We start from the raw sequence: 18,194 nt of genomic DNA, 5'->3' as shown, positions 1-18,194 counted from the left end.
ATCGAGAAGCTGCAATCACAACCGACAGCCGAACGATTTTCTACTCGACTTGCACTCCTGCTCTCTTAGAGCACTCATCAGCATCTCGGTACAAGAGAGCTGTGGGACGGCATATCAAACTCCTTACGTACAGCTGCAACCGAAACCATTGGCTTTCGGAAAAGTCAAAAAAGTCAGCTGGTATGATGAGGATTGTCGTCTCGCAGTGGAGAGAAAACAGACTGTCTACCTCGAAATGTTGCGATCGACCGCAACCGAGAGCTGAAGAGGGAAGCGAGACGCATTTGCAGACAAAAAAAGAAAGAGGCCGAAATGCGTGAGTATGAAGGGTTTGACAAGCTGGCCGACAGAGGTAATGATCGAAAGTTTTACGAAAAGATCCGGCGACTAACTGAAGGTTTCAAGACCGGAGCACACTCCTGTAGGACCCCCAGAGGTGATCTAGTTGTTGATGACCAGAGTATACTGTGTTTGTGGAGGGAACACTTCTCCAGCCTGCTGAATGGCGGTGAAAGTACAACACCAGAAGATGGCAAACCCGATTCCCCAATCGCCGACGATGGAGCAGATGTTCCATTGCCCGACCGTGAAGAAATTCGAATAGCAATTACCCGCTTGAAGAACAAAAAGGCGGCGGGGGCCGATGGATTATCGACCGATCTATTCAAATACGGCAGCGAAGAGCTGATAAGGTGCATGCATCAGCTTCTTTGCGGAATATGGTCGGAAGAAAGCATTCCCGACGATTGGAATCTTCCCTGAGATTCCACAATTTGCGCCAACTATCGTGGGATAAGCCTCCTTAACATCGCTTATAAGGTTCTATCGAGCGTACTGTGTGAAAGACTAAAGCCCACCGTCAACAAAATGGATGGCCCTTATCAATGTGGCTTTAGACCTGGAAAATCAACAAAAGACCAGATATTCACCATGCGCCAAATCTTGGAGACAAGGCGACTCACTCTACTGTGATTTCTTTAACCTGATGCTGGAGAAGATAATACGAGCTGCAGAGCTAAATAGAGAAGGTATAATCTTCTATAATAGTGTACAGCTACTGGCGGACGCCGATGATATCGATATCATTGGAAACATTGGAAACAACACGCGCGCCGTTAGTTCTGCTTTTTGCAGACTGGATAAGGAAGCGAAGCGTCGTCAAACAAACAGTCAGCGCATTCGCGTCTTGGCTCCCACGTCACTGTTGACAGTCATAACTTTGAAGTTGTAGATAATTTCATTTACCTGGGAACCAGCATTAAGAGCAATAACAATGTCAGCCTGAAAATCCAACGCAGAATCACTCTTGCCAACAGGTGCTACTATGGACTAAGTAGGCAATTGAAAAGTAAAGTCCTCTCTCGACGAACAATCATCTCAATCTCTCATCATTCCCGTCCTGCTTTACGGTGCAGAAGCGTGGACGATGTCAACATCCGATGAGACGGCACTAGAAGTTTTCGAGAGAAAGGTTTTGCGGAAGATTTATGGTCCCTTATACATTGGCAACGGCGAATACCGCAGACGATGGAACGATGAGCTGTATGTGTTATTCGACGACATAGATATAGTCCAGCGAATAAAAAGACAGCGGGTAAGCTGGCTAGGCCATGTTCTTCGAATGGATGAAAGTGCTCCAGCTCTGAAAGTATTCGATGCAGTACCCGCTGGTGGAAGCCGAGGAAGAGGGAGACCTCCACTCCGATGGAAGGACCAGTTGGAGAGGGACCTGGCTTCGCTTGTTATAACCAATTGGCGCCAAACTGCCAGAAGGAGGGATACGTGGCGCGCTGTTGTGGACTCGGCTATAACCACGTAAGTGATGTCTACGCCAGTCAAGAAGAAGACGAAGCCTACTACTCTACATACGGTTTTCACTATTTTTAGTGTGCATAATATGTGTTACGTAAAATCCTACTCTTTCATTCATTTATTCAATCTCGTGCTAACTTACATGCTGCCTCTCGACAACAAACATGACTCACTTTTTTGTTGTAGCTTAATTTAGACAATTTCGGGTTTTGTGCTAAATTCTGTTTATTCCTTTTCCACTTTGTTGTTGTTGTTTGTGTTGCTTTTTTTTGTGTTTTTTTTTTGTCTCTTTGACATGCTGATTTCAAATGTGTACATTGCTGATTCTGGTTATTGTTGAAGTTGATTTCAAGTTGTTTGTTATTGTTGTTGTTGTTTTTGCTTTGGCAGTAGTACATAGTTGCGATTGAGCGCAATTTGTCTTTACTAATGAATTGAATTTGGCATTTTGACAAGCAATATATAAAAAGTGAATAGAAAAGAGAAAAGTTCGGGAACCCTACTCTATAACAACAAACACACACATACATATATAAAGAGTTTGATTGCAATGTTACTTGCTTACTTGCTACAAAATGCTAAAGCCAAAGCGAAACGATTTCGGCAAGAAAATGCAGATGTGTTGGTGTATATATATACATATATATATATACATATGTATGTCTATGTACATATGTGTGTGTGTGTGTTGTGAAATAGAGAAAGGCTTCTAGGACAGTGTCATACATCACTCTAGGTGTGTTGTATGTACATATGTATGTATGTATGTATGTTTATTTATATGAATATGGTTGTTGGTATTTATGCGCAAATGAGCGAATTTTTATTTATTTTATTGTTCTCTAAATGCATTTTCCAGTTTTATAGCGATTTTCAATTTTATTTAATTACAGAAAAGTTATTAATGCAGAAGTAGGTTATTTTTAGGTTTACTTAAGCCACGATATTACTATGTGTTTTTCTTAATTTTAATTTTAAATGAATTAAATACCATATAATATATATATATATATATATATATATAAACTATTTTCTAAATTATAATTAGGCATGCATAAATAATGATGATTTACTATCAATACTCACCTTGGAGTATAATCAAACGTTCGTATTCATCATGGCCACTGAAAAAATACACTGAAATTTTTGCAGCGTATAGATAAATATAAAGGTAATCATATTTCTGTTCAATTATAATACATTGTAATTGTAGTAATGTCACATTGTTACCACACAACCGCCACTTTCCAACAACGGCGCCCACTCACATAACCTCAATAATTAATGTGCACTCTTATAGCCACCAACAACTTCACTTTAGTTCAGTGCATTGCGTTTTTACCACTTCTGTTGCAGCTAGTGCGCGAGAAATTAAATGCAACAAATACTACAATATACTTTAGTACCAGCAATGGTGGCAGCTGTGTGAGTTGTAGTCTCTGTAGGAATAATTTTTATTTTATATCGGGCATAAAAAGTCTTATTGGCGAGAAGTGTTGTTAATATTATTAAATCGAAAAAGAATTAGAGTGGCTATAAACTCACTTTGACTATAAAGGCGTGCAGCAAAAAGCGGATCTGTAACCAGTATCAGGTAAATAACTCTTACTCTATATAGCCTTCTCATACAGCCAAATTAATTGATCAACTAAAATTTTGATAGAGAAACCAGTTTTTTCCCTTCACACTGCCGTCTACTCGATAATCGATCAGCTGTTATATATTTTTGTTATGCTTTTCACATAAAATTGGTAAGTTTCATGAGCTGATTCCTCGTGTACAACAACTCACAGACAAAGAACTCACTCAAGTCGATTAAAATTAAATTGCAAATTAATGTAGATTTTTATTTTGTATGGTTAATCGATCTTAATCAACGGTATAATCGAGAGGAGGCGGGTTAATTGATCAATTAGCTCCTGTATGAAAGGCTATTAAGTACATCATAGATCTGAATGAAAATCTACTGTAATATTTAAATCTAGCGCTGACTAGAGTGATGTAGAAAATCAGTTGAACATTTATAATTCAACTAGCGATTTTTTTTTTCATAGTTATTTGTTGCATACATACCAACCTGTTTTCCACAAAATAAAAACCCATTAAATTTATTTATTTTTTTTTTTTTTTTCAATATTCATAGTGATTTATTTCTTCAAATTTGTTTCCTGTTTTTGTTGGTTAGTTGTTTCTGTTTGTCGTTTCTTTTGTCCTTACTACCATTTATCGGTTATGTACCCTTATCTTTGCATTTTAAATATATGTAGCTTTACACTTAACAATTTCTCTTGAATAGTGCTTTAAATAACGTAAAATATTTGCATCTTCAGTATTTTTTTACGTGGTTTTTACGTTATATACGCATTCCATCAGTTCATACAATCCACTTAGTATTTATACACGAATGAAATACGTTACACTAATACATACATACATACATACAATATATATGCAGATCAGCGCGCATGTGTTGCTGCAGCAGCTGGATCATTTAATTTTTAGCGACAAGTAGTACATAATTTACAAAGAGTGAGTTGTTGTTGTTTTTGTTTTTGTTCTTGTGTTATATTATTACGTCAAAATTTTATTGAAATATTAATTAAAATTAATTTACTTAGAGCTACTTAATTGGTTGGTTTTCATTAGGTCTCAGTTTTATATCTGCTTTTCTTTGTTTTTGTTTCGGTTTCTGTTTCTGTTTTGTTTTTCTATATTTTCTAGCGTCATTTTATGTTCTTGAGTGTTGAAGAATTTTTACTTGCATTAATTTTGATTTCCTAAAAATTTATTTAAATTACCTTAAATAAAGTGGTCAATTTACTGCTAAGTACTTTAATTTATATTGTTTTTATTGTATAATACAAATTTATACATAATCCACTTAATCAATATATTTACAGTTAATTTTTAGCTTAAACTAGTTTTGCTGCATGTTAGTTTGAAAAATATACATCTTTAACAAGTTTATACATTCAAGTTGGAGCAAAACTATACACATTTCTATACAAAGTTGTATAATTGACACAATTAAACAACTATATTTGAAATATACACATACATACAAACAATTAGTGAATTGCGAAGAAAAAAGAAAAAAAATCAAAAAGAAAATATTATTGCAAGTCAGATGAAGATATTACAGTGATTGTTAAGTGTTTCAGCAGCATATGTTGCGCAACATGTTGCTTGGAAATTTCTAAACAAAAGTGAGAAAATTATTAACTCACAAAAATTTATTTTAAGTTAAACAATAGTGTTCCACCTACTCCGATCTCTGATAGTTATTCACAGTACTTTGAAAATTGTTGCTTAGCTAAATGTTGCGGAACAATACTATAGAAAATTAAATTTTAAGCGCTTTTTTTATTTAATATGATCAAAAATTATTTGTGCACTAAATACAACAATTTTCTAGACTTCACGTCAGTCTTTAGTTGACACATATTTAATAATCAAATGTTGCGCAATAGTTTATTTGGTATGCCAAGTGTATAAGAAACACATTTACAGTGCACATTTAAACATTTAACAATTAGTTTCGCAAAATATTTGCAAACCATCAATGTGGTTGAAACACGTTCTGTGAATTCTTTTTTGTTACATTTAGATACACAAAGTTTTGTTCCGATATCCAGCTTATTGAATACACATTTTTTTTATTTCAGTTTTAAACGACTTCTGCATCTGAACCCCTTCAAAATGTTGTTTACGGACTAAAGAGGAACACGCATTTTTTTATATGAGTTCATAAAATGGTCATAGTTGTTACTTTTTCCTACAGACACCCGTTTATACGAATATTACAGTTAATTGACGGGATTAAACAGCTGCATAAAATGCTTATTAGTTTTATATTTTCACACAATTTTTTCAAGATCTGTTTTATTGAGCAAATGGTTAAGTTTATTTGCTATTTTTGGCATTTTACGGCAAATATGTTGTTTTAGTTTAATGAACATTTACTAATTTAGCCATTAATTATGTATAAAACCAAGAGTACCAAATACACACGGCACAGAAAAATAAACTTTTTGATATAAACAGGTTCCATTAGTTTCTTACTTGTATCCATGAATTGAGTCAATTAGCAAACACATAAGTGTAGAAAAAATTGTTAATTGACTCAATTAAAAGGAAAAAAATTACAAAATTGTACAAAAATTTTCAAGTTATTATGTTTTCTGCTGACACTGTGTTAACACAAATAATGGTTTAACTCTTATAAAAAAAGAAATGTATATTAACTGGTCACCAGTTTGCTAACACAATTTGTTTTGACTGCAGTGTAAGTGAAATATTGAAATACAAACATGTACAATTACATTCAATTAGTGAATACAGTTTTAGAAACTGTTTGTGTTGCATGTGCGCGGTAAATATTATACTAAAATGTGCGTGAAGTGCCGATTTAGTGAATTGCATGTTGCAAAAAGTGAGCTGAGTTATGCGATTGCAAAGTGAGTCCATTTAAGATTTTTCATTTGTTAGACATATACACATATACACATATACATAAATATATATGCCGTTTGCGTGTTTGTATGTGTTTTTTATTATATTTTTCTTTTTTAAGAATTTTACACTTTTTATATGAGCTCTTACTGTTTGAATGGATAATTCTCAGATATTATTAGTACATTTAGCTACATAACTATTTATATACTTACATTCAGTTCAATTTATGTTCAATAATTTACACATACATATGTATATATAAAATCTTTATGTGTTTTTGTTTCTGTTGTACTTATATATTTACATGTATGCTATTTATATTGGAGGAGGAACATGTACATAGTCATATTAGGTCAACATTCATGTTGGCTTCCAGTTTGCATACAATTTACTCAATTCTCATTTCATTAGTGAGACATGTAATTAAGTCTAAATGTGGACTTGTTCTCAAAATTTTGATTCCTCGTTTTTCATTAAATTATCTCTCCTGTTAAAGTTGGTAATGTATTTTGTAGTTGTGATTGAGCTACAGCATTGAAGACGTTCAGATATTATTGGTAGACGTATTGTATGGAAATCATGCAAATATATTGGGTTCATTGAAATTGTAGAGCTTTCTGCTCAATTAAGTTATACGACAAATATATGATAAACTACGCTTTTTCGCTTTTCAGCTGTCGACACCATTTTAAAAATTATTATTGATTTTGTATAGCATTTGTCGTTCTGTAATGTTTTAAGGAAATGTTCGTGGAAGGAAAATCTCTAAATACACCAGGAAGACAAGTGTACATATTTGAAAACAAAGGCTGGTTTATATTCACGCCATTCAACGAACTTTGCAATCTCAATATAACCGAATGAATATTGAGCATTATTTAATTTATGTGTGCATCTCTTTAAGCCGGCATACCAGGAGCTTGCTGACGGTTTCAAATAAAAATTTAATGTTACTTCTTCGTTACTTTTCCTTGCATTTCGCTTTGCTGCAATATATGGACTGTATTATTTAGTTTATACTCGTATTGTAAGACTTGATTATTTCAGCTGCAATCAGTTCATTTTTAGAGTTTTGCAATTTTGTGTTTAGTTATACCACTTTTAATTAGTTTTAATTTACTTAACTAATACCATAGATTTGATCTTGTCTTTACATATATCGAAGATAATGGGTTTTTCAGTTCCACTAAGATATTTTAAGTACTACCAGACTAAACTTACCTCAATATGCATTTATCTAGTTATTTTAATCAAATAATTTTTTCTATAATTAACTGCCTTATGCACCATACATTACAAAGAGAAATATAGTTTATATACATTACTATACTATACAAGTATCTGCATACTATAATCTATTTACATACATTTATTCCAATAAACGTATACTTATTTCTTTAAATCAGTGGTATTACTAGACTAGTAACGAAATTCATTTGTTTCATACCAAACCGCGCTCACTTTCACAAACAATTCTCGCATACATGTGCTTCAGCGCATAAAAATTCTGTTTCTGTTTTCAGATATTTATAACAATATGAGCATTCTAACCCTTCTGCTATGTTTGGGTCAATTTGACCCAATTTTCAGTAAAACTCGTCGAAATTCGCGTGTTAGTCTAGTCGTATTGTATTGATTCTTCTTCTATTTGTTAACTGCAGTAAAAGAAATAGATAAATATGAAAATTAAAATAATATCTGTTTTTTATGTTGCTGAAAGATGCCAAATGTAATTTCATTACACTGATTACGTTGTTGGGTTAATTTGACCCACCTAGTATTTTGGAACATTTTGCCGTTTATTATTACATCACTCGATCAAAAACGCCGACAAAGAAAGCTAGTTATCGGAAATCGAGTATATTTTGCACAGCTCTATGCTCTGCCAGAAATGAATCCACCAAAAAACGACAGCGATGTTTCTTCTGTCATCATACAAAAAATTCGAACAAATATTCAGCTTTTTGCAGTGCGTGCCAAAAATTTGTTTGCAAGGAACACAGCAGCTTAGTTTGTGAAAATTTTCGTTAAAACATACATATCTCAACTATTTTTTTACAATTAACATACACTTAACTTGATTCAAATAAAAAAATATGAACTCTTTCAATAAAATAGTGTTATTAGTGGAGTTTTTATAAGTGGGTCAAATTGACCTAAAACACTATATGTGTATTTTTTCCTAACATAGAAGAAGGGCTAAATTGTTTAAAAAAAAAATGGCATACCAACAATATATTTAATTGGACGCTTGCATTTAGCAATAATAAATAAAAATATATGTAAATGAAATTATGTTATCGATAACCAAAAATAGTTCTAACTGTGACAAATCAAATTAAATAATTTGATTTTCATTATTATTTGTTCTGTATTCAGAAATATGCAAACGATCGTCTGACAAATATTCAGGAAAGTATATTACGTATACGCCATGTTGCTTTGTACCCATTATGGATGTTATTAATATATAACTGAATATGGATTTTTAAGTTTTTTTTTTGGAAATTAAGTGTGGAATGTTTTTAATGAAATTTAATAAAAATCTCCATATTTTTTTTCTCTAAAAAATAATAATAATAAATATGTATATTTAATATATAAAACGAATTAATATTTGGCTTAGTACATTCATATCAGTACGATAAAACAGCTAACTGTTCTCAGTTTTTAATCAATATTCAATTAATTCGATTACAAAATTCATTAATGAAATTTGAAAATTCTTAATCCGAAAATATTAATCCATTGAAGTTAATTTCTCTCAAAGCAAGTGGAAAGATTTTGTAAAAATTTAAAAGATTTCAAACAGGAAATATCAATAGATTGAGATTAGTTTTGCTCAAAGTAAGTGGACAAATAAAATATGTAAATGTAAAATATTTAAACAGTTTTTAATTGACATTACAAATCACAAAGCATATATAATTTTGTATACAATAACATAAATATAATTAAATGCCTAATTCCAAATATGCACACAAAAAAATCCTTTAAACAAGAACAAAACATGTTTCAGCGCCATTCAACATACACGCGATGATTTCAACATTCGCCACTCATTACAACATTATAACAAAAACTTAATCAGACCAATTTAATTGTAAAAGTTATACTTTTCACATTTCCACAAATCATACCCAGTCTCTTGCAGACATAATTGAATTCCAATGCGGCTTCAGTACGCCTAAATGCGTGCTAAACGCTTGCGTCGCACATTTTTAGACGCAACTCTCCTGCTGCGAATACATGAGCGGTGTTCGTACAGTCACAATTTCACGCGAATACGATTTACCAATGGCCGAGAGACCCGACAGCGAACTGCTCGGACTTGTCACGGCTGCTGTTGTTATAGTCGAACCAAGTCCACTGCTATTGCTCGACACTATCATTTGACCGGCGACTTGTTGTTGTTGCAATTGTTGTTGCTGCTGATGCTGCTGATATGTGGGTGGCATTGGCAACGTGCCATGATGATGGTAAATATTGCCAGCGGCACCATGCACAACACCTGCAGCTGCCATCATCTGCAGCATTGACGAGGCGGACGTGTTGTGTTGCTGATGTGCTTGTTGTTGCTGCTGCTTCTGTTGTTGTTGTAGCTGTTGTTGCTGTTGCTGTTGTTGCTGATGATGATGGTTATGCGGCAACGTATGATAACCGCCCGGATGCGATGGCATTGTGTACATCTGCACCGTGCCGGGCGATACCGTCGATGGGGTGCCCTGCGAGACTGGCGATGAAATGCATGGCGGGAAGGGCGATACAGATGCCGATGACGAGCAGCCGCCATTTGCTGTGGTGCCACCCGTCGCGGTTGCTTTATAGTGATCGATTTGCGCATACATCGTCGGCTCTTCAAAGTAATCATACGATGGTGGTGGTGGTGGTTGTTGTTGTTTCGTCGATGCCGTTGGCTGTTGCTTGAGTCGTTGGAGTGTGTTTGCACCGGCATTGGCCGTTATGTTGGGCAACATCTTGCGTACGCTGGAGCCGTGCGGCAGTGTGCCGCCGACAGTGACGGACATGTTGTTTGTATTTATGCCGGCTCCTTGTAGCAACATACTGCTGCTGCAATCGACAGAAATGGACTTTTTGGGTATGCCACTGGAGCTGGCGCTGCCGGGCGCGATTGTTAATTCGGCATAGTGCAGTTCATCATCCTAGAATGTAGAAGAAGTTGGAAATTGTCAAAAACAAATTCAATTTCAAAGAGATTAATCGTTATGCCTGTATATGTAAGTGTAGAAATCTTGCTAATACAGTTGAAATTACAAAAAAAAAAACAATTTTTATATAGATAATATTTGAAAGAGTAACATACACTTATAATATGAGTCGGCAGCTCCAGGTTTGCGAATTTGCTTACATATTTTTCTTTAAATTATGAATCGCGAAGACCACTGTCTATGATCGAAGGGCTACTTTGTAAATTCACTATAAAACCGATGGATAAGATTTAAGGTTCTGAAGTAAAGCTTTTTTAATTTTAAACCTAAAACTTTTGGGTAATTCTTTCTTATAAAAAGCAGAAGATTAACCGCGAAGCTTAGGTACTAGCAAAGGCCTAAAACTTATATTACCAATAATACCGATTATTCAGATATGATTAGAGGATGGGGTCATGTGTAGAAGTTCAGATAAGTGAGGAAAGTTCCTGACTGTCATTTACTTGGGAGTGGACAAGAACAATTCCATTGCATGTGGCTCAAGCAGCTCACGATTTCCGGTCTTAGACCAAGTATCCTCTGGGTAGCCAACAGACATCCCGCAGTTGTGAGTAGGGTTTGGGACCCACCACATAAAAAAATCCCCCAATGAAAACAAAAACGACGATGTGATCAAAGATACCTTCTATGAGCGCCTAGAACGTACCTATGAGCGCAGCCCCCGCCACAATGTCAAAATTGTGCTTGGCGATTTTAACGTCAGGGTGGATAAAGAAGGTGTCTTTGACGCAACAGTCGGAAAATTCAGCCTCCATGACGACACCTCGCCAAAGGGGTTAAGGCTGATCGACTTCGCCGGGGCCCGAATTATGGTCGTCTGTAGCACTAGATTCAAGCATAAGAAAATACACCAAGCTAGATGACTGTCCCTAGATCGGATCTAACAACCTGAATTATTTTCAATCTAACCTCAGTTTTAACATGAAAGTCTTAAAATTGTATTCTACGCAATCATTCCCTTTCTCTTCATATTTTGTTAATTTTTTTTATACTTGTAGCGAACTTTTCTTAAAGAAGAAAAAGCTTCTTTGTTAAAAACTAAATATGAATAAAATTTACCTCAACCAAAGTCTCTTGACACTTTTCATGCACAATTAATGCAAAGTAATTCCACAAAGTTATTAAACATTCAATTTTGTTGTAAAGCAAAGTAATTAAAACTTTGGTTGATTGTCTACAAGAAATCATTCTTGTGCTAGCACGTGTAGCTACCAGCCAACTTTAGCGCTGGACACACACGTACAAACTTCTACAGGCCGCCATCTTAACACTACTGCAAGGGCACAACTTCCCACATTTTCTCATTCTATCTTCATTATCGACGCACCACTTAACGATGCTCTCGCTGGCAAAACAAAAGCCCATCGCTTACTTGTCTATCAAATTGTTGTGTGTCAGTGTGTGTGTGTCTGTTAGTAGGCCGCAATCAACACAGAGAGCAAAGGCGAAAGAAAATGTAGCAAAGCAAGGATGGTAAAAATAAATAAAAACTTTAAAATTCAAATCGGAAAAGAAAAGCATAAAAGCAACAACACAAGAATTTGCGCAAGAACAGCACAACAACCACATACTTATGTATATATGCAAATGTACAACATTGATGAATTAATTTAAGCCCGACATGAAAGCATCTACAAAGCGTCTGCCTTTGGGCGTGCGTTTGCTACTCACCTTGTTGCTTTTGTATGCGCCAAGCTCGTCCGTTAGCGGTTTGCAGCTAATTTCCGCTTCACTTGTTGTGGACAGATGGGCGGATGGTGTTTGTGTTGTTGATTTCTGTTTGTATTCACCATCGACTGCAAAGAAAGGCATATTTTTAATTGATGCATACATATTTATTTCCATACTTTTAGGGTGTAAAATTTGGCTGATATTCGCAATTTTCGGAAATTTGTAGATTTTGAAATTTTGTCGAAAAGTTTGCGCTTCATGAATAATCATGAGTTTATGAATGTAAATTGTGATGTTGCATGATTTTCGAGTTAGTATTTCAGATTGTTGTTGTGAAAAGATTCGCAGATCAGTTAGAAGAGTAATTTTTCTAACTGCATTCATACTACTCTAAAAGTCGCAGTATATTTAAGATTCGTGTATGTCATTATCAGAAATAATATTAACAAGTAAGGAAAGGCTAAGTTCGGGTGCAACCGAACATTTTATACTCTCGCAATTTATTGATGTAATTTTATAAAGATAACACAATTCGACCCATATATATATACTTAATATTATAAAGAGGAAAGGTTTGATTTTTTGTTTGTTTGTCTCGAATAGGCTCCGAAACTACTGAACCGATTTGAAAAATTCTTTCACCGTTGGAAAGCTATACTATCCCTGGGTGACATAGGCTATATTTAGTTTAAAAAAAATTGGGTTCCTTGCCAAAACTCCGAAAATGTAAAAAAAATACCAAAAAACTTTCTTTAATCGCGAATGCTGCGAAAACGATTGAAGATATAACAAAGTGATGTACTACAATTTTGTAGACCTTATCATTATCTACAAAAAACGTCATATCTGTAACTATTATAGTTTTGTCACAATAAACGATTTTATTTAAAAAAATTTATTAAAATACCACTACTTGAAAAGGCTCTTTATTTATACCTTAGTATTATTTCTTATCGAAATAAATGATTTATTATTTAAGATCGCTTCAAAACCTTTACATAACTTTTTGAATTATTAAATTCTGACATTCCATTCAAAAGATATCACGAGTTAAAAATTTTAAAAAGCCGCTCGGCGGCTAACTATGCGTTGTAGAGTTGTGGGCGTCACTCGGGCACGGTGGTACGGGAGGGGGGTTAAGATCACTCGCGCTTCGATTCCCTACTTAATGGTCCTGTACGGAATTAAAAAAAAATGTCGCTTGATAATAATCCATATTAATATTATAAATGCGAAAGTAACTCTGTCTGTCTGTTACTCTTTCACGCCTAACCGGCTGAACGGATTTTGATGAAATTTAGTAAGGTAATAAATGGTTACCTAAAAACGGATATAAGATCAAAATGATCACGTCATCGTACTTAGAGGGTAGGAAGACTGCAGAAAACTGAATTGAGTTAGTGATTTTTTTTATGGTTTTTGCTGGGAGTTTTGATCTATGATGCCTAAACGGCTGAACGGATTTTGATGAAATTTAGTTAGGAGATAGATAGTACTTAGTTACATTTTTATTATTATTTAGTTAAGGTAGCTGTCAGATGTAGGTATTTTCTTAACCAATCATTCATATGTATCTCTAGGTTTACTCAGATACGTATTATTCTTTATTTTTGCAGTCGCTTTCATTTGTTAATTCTCAATTCATGTGCATGCAGCATATTGTTTATGATATAAAATATATATAAATAATAATATTTTGAAGATAGTATTGTTGCTTTGCTAAAATATTTTTGTCATTGTTCAATTGTATAAGGTTGTGTCGATAGCCCAAAACAATTTGTAACTGCATTCATACTACTCTAAAAGTCGCAGTATATTTAAGATTCGTGTATGTCATTATCAGAAATAATATTAACAAGTAAGGAAAGGCTAAGTTCGGGTGCAACCGAACATTTTATACTCCCGGAATTTATTGATGTAATTTTATTAAGATAACACACAATACTGACCCATATATTCATTTCACTCATTTTCACCATCAAAGCATAACAGGAATAGGGGCAACTTGGCAACCAATTTGACCTATATATTCGGCATAAAGTCCAATAGAAAATCATAATATATAGTATATGAGGGCTGATGTAATTCCAGAATCAATTTCACTCATTTTCACCACCAAGGTTAACGGGAATAGGGGCAACTTGGCACCTGTTAGTAGGCAAACAAACGGCACATTCGGAATTACTGCTAAATTGCAAATGAACGAAACACCAGACGGCAAAATCGCCAAAAATAGCGCTATAACGAAGATTTTCCAAATATTCAAGAAGTTGCTGGAGGTACTGCACTGGACTTTAAAAAATCTTGATTGTCGATGAACGTTTTGTGTGGAGACAGGATTCTGTTAGCAGGTGATTTACGACAGACGCTTCCAATTATTCCTGGATCAACTGTTACTGACGGGCTAATCGCATGCCTAAAATCATTTAATTTGTGGCGACACATAAAGAATCGCCAATTAACAACTAACATATGAGTGTTTTTGCAACAATATCAAATTGCGATTGTAGAAGCAGTTGGCAGTTGACACCTCGATTGATTAATAGCATTTCCAACAGATTTCTGTCACTTCATTGACTCGAAAGAGAAGTTTTCCTGAAACCTCAATATGATAACCATAAATGACTGATTGAATGACCTATATTGGTGGTAAAAAAAAAAGATATCGATGATCTTAAAGCGACAATTTAGAATTTCGGTCCAAAAGAGTTGACAATTATCCCAAACTATTTAAAATTACCTGAACTATCACCACTCACTTTGCAATTAAAAGTAGTGTGAGTTGTAATCATGCTGCATAACATAAATCAACCCTGAAAACCCTAATCAATATCGTCGCCGAAGCCAAGATTGGACCAACTTAATTTAATGTATACCTTAGCCACAAAAACGTGTGGACGGGTCTGCTAGTTCTGAATAAAGAGAGTGTACAGCTACTGGCGTACGCCGATGATATCGATATCATTGAAAACAACACCCGCGCCGTTAGTTCTGCTTTTTCCAGACTGGATAAGGAAGCGAAGCGTATGGGTCTGGTGGTGAACGAGGACAAGACGAAATATCTCCTGTCATCAAATAGTCATAACTTTGAAGTTGTAGATAATTTCGTCTACCTGGGAACCAGCATTAACAGCAATAACAATGTCAGCCTGGAAATCCAACGCAGAATCACTCTTGCCAACAGGTGCTACTATGGACTAAGTAGGCAATTGAAAAGTAAAGTCCTCTCTCGACGAACAAAAACCAAACTCTACAAGTCCCTCATCATTCCCGTCCTACTTTACGGTGCAGAAGCGTAGACGATGTCAACATCCTATGAGACGGCACTAGGAGTTTTCAAGAAAATGGTTTTGCGGAAGATTTATGGTCCCTTAAACATTGGCAACGGCGAATACCGCAGACGATGGAACGATGAGCTGTATGTGTTATTCGACCACATAGATATAGTGCAGCGAATAAAAAGACAGCGGCTACGCTGGCTAGGTCATGTTGTTCGAATGGATGAAAGTGCTCCAGCTCTGAAAGTATTCGATTCAGTACCCGCTGGTGGAAGCCCGCAAGATGGAGACCTCCACTCCGATGGAAGGACCAGGTGGAGAGGGTCCTGGCTTCACTTGATATAACCAATTGGCGCCAAACTGCCAGAAGGAGGGATACATGGCGCGCTGTTGTGGACTCGGCTATAACCGCGTAAGCGGTGTCTACGCCAGTCAAGAAGAAGAAGATGTCACAGCTCAAATACAGTATTTGTGTAAAGTTTTATTCCGATATCTTCATTGGTTCTTAATGTACATACATATTATAAAGTGAACGAATCAGAAAAATTCAAAATTGAGTTATATGGGAAGTAGGCGTGGACCCATATTCCACCCGTGTCATAAGGGTGTCAAGAAAGTGTTATATACCGAATTTCACTGAAATCGGTCGAGTAGTTCTTGAGATTTGGTTTTTTGACCCATAAGTGGGCGATGCCACGCCAATTTTCCATTTTGTGAAAAAACCTGAGTGCAGCTTCATTCTGCTATTTCTTCTGTAAAATTTAGTGTTTATGACGATTTTCGTTAGTAAGTTAACGCACTTTTAGTAATTATCAACATAATTATTGGTAATTAATCGATTTCTTTCATTTTTGGATTGTATAAGGAAATAGCTAAAAAAACGACTGCAGAAAGTTTGGTTTATATAGCTTTATTGGTTTCCGAGTTATATACAAAAAACCTATTTGGGGGCGGGGTCACGCCCACTTTTCAAAAAAAAATTCCATCAAAATGTGCCCCTCCCTAATGCGATCTTATGTTCTAAATTTTATTTTCATAACTTTATTTATGGCTTAGTTATGACACTGTATAGATTTTCGGTTTCCGCCATTTGGTGGGCGTGGCAGTGGACCGATTTTGCCCATTTTTGAAAGCAACCTCCTCAGGGTGCCAAGAAATATGTGTTCCAAGTTTCATTAATTTATCTTAATTTTTACTCAAGTTATCGCTTACACGGACAGAGGGACAGACGGACAGACGGACGGACAGACATCCGGATTTCAAATCACAGGTCATCCTGATCATTTATATATATATAACCCCACATCTTCTTGGTGACACAAACAACCGTTATATGAAAAAAACTATAATGCTCTGTGCAGCATGTTACGAGTGTATAAAAACTTTATGACACATATGTATATACAGACCATCAGTTTGGTCGAAGAAACTCTGCTTCTTAAACCGTCTATGTATGGGCGATTGATTTTATGCGAAACATTTTCCATTAATTGCGTTCACACTTTTCCAGCAAACGCGTTCAAATGAAAACTACACAGTCTACAATCAAGTGTCTGCATACGAATGCATGCATTTGCCTTTCACTTGTAATGTCGACAATATCTTGGCCTGCATACGACTATTGTGCTGTGGGCACAAATACCTGCAGCTCATCTGTGCTTCCTTTTGATGAAACGCTGGCACTGTGTCGCCTGAAATATGCCAACTGTCAAGTAAAATACTTTCTTCACAGTGCACTTTGCCGGCCGTCCAAGCATCTATCAAGATCTACTTATATGCAAATACACAAATATTTATGTGTAAACACTCTATGTATGTATAAATGTATAAATATGTAAGTATATGACTCTTTCTCTCTACAACTGTATTCACAACAATCAGGTCAGTTGACTATTGTTGTCTGTTTTTTTGTTGCCTTTCCTTACTCACCTTCATTGTATGGCACAACATCAGGATTCTTCTCGTCGTACATTTCCTCTGAATGACTTAATGGCAAGGAGATTTTATCCTTAATTTGTAAATTGCCTGGTCGTGAGAATTTCGCATTTTGAAGTTGATATTTTTGTTGTTGTTTCTGTGAACGTAATTTCAATGCTGCAATTGTGCCGATAGTAATGCAGACCAATGCCACCAATATGCCAACGAAAATGCCCACCGAAAGTATGGGTGTGAGTTCGAAATTGGTTTGTGTACCCTTATACGATGTCAGCGCGACTGTAAAGAAGAAGGAGAAGAAGAGGAATAATTGTAAAGATAAGCTCACTGACAATACCACTTTGTAAATACTTATGTATACTTAAGTTAAACATTAAATTATGAATTGACGGAGTTTGACACGCACCAGATGACAATGGTGAGGTTTATATAAAAGAATGACAGTATTCACATTAATATGGTAGAAAACGGTAATGCAACATCACATCAATTGTTTGCCCAATGGCTCGTCTATTATTCGATGCATTCTTTAAAAATACAGTTTTGGTGATTGAGTTAGGGATTTGATTGTCGAATGTACCCATTATAGACCGAGAAAGATAAACCTAGAATGGTTTTAGTATATTCGCAGATGTACTGTAAGACTATCCATCTGAAGCTTGAGATCAGCAATCAAAAACCTAATTTCGCTACTTAAAAGTAAATATTTTTTAAATTCGAAATTGAATATCGAAAAAAAACTATGAACTCCGAAAAGCTTCGAACTTTCAATATTTTTTTTTAATTTAATTTCAATTCAATTTCAAGGATCCTT

The 18,194-nt window shown here is 35.2% G+C and overlaps 1 protein-coding gene across 1 annotated transcript in view; it reads right to left on the bottom strand.

The window, feature by feature from the left end:
• Positions 1–4,080: 4,080 nt before the first annotated feature.
• The window catches only part of LOC105219085 (uncharacterized), a 128,103-nt gene continuing 113,989 nt past the window's right edge, over positions 4,081–18,194 (bottom strand). Inside the window, exons 14-16 of the mRNA XM_054232932.1 lie at positions 17,375–17,659; positions 12,168–12,292; positions 4,081–10,430 (exon numbers count right to left, since the gene is read on the bottom strand). Coding sequence (XP_054088907.1) covers positions 9,489–10,430; positions 12,168–12,292; positions 17,375–17,659 — 1,352 coding nt within the window. The 3' untranslated portion in view covers positions 4,081–9,488. The remainder of the gene's footprint in view (positions 10,431–12,167; positions 12,293–17,374; positions 17,660–18,194) is intronic.

Source organism: Zeugodacus cucurbitae, chromosome 2 (genome assembly GCF_028554725.1).
Source record: "Zeugodacus cucurbitae isolate PBARC_wt_2022May chromosome 2, idZeuCucr1.2, whole genome shotgun sequence".
Taxonomy (NCBI): domain Eukaryota; kingdom Metazoa; phylum Arthropoda; class Insecta; order Diptera; family Tephritidae; genus Zeugodacus; species Zeugodacus cucurbitae.
Note: the sequence above shows the minus strand (reverse complement) of the source record. Positions and strands in the feature narration are given on the sequence as shown.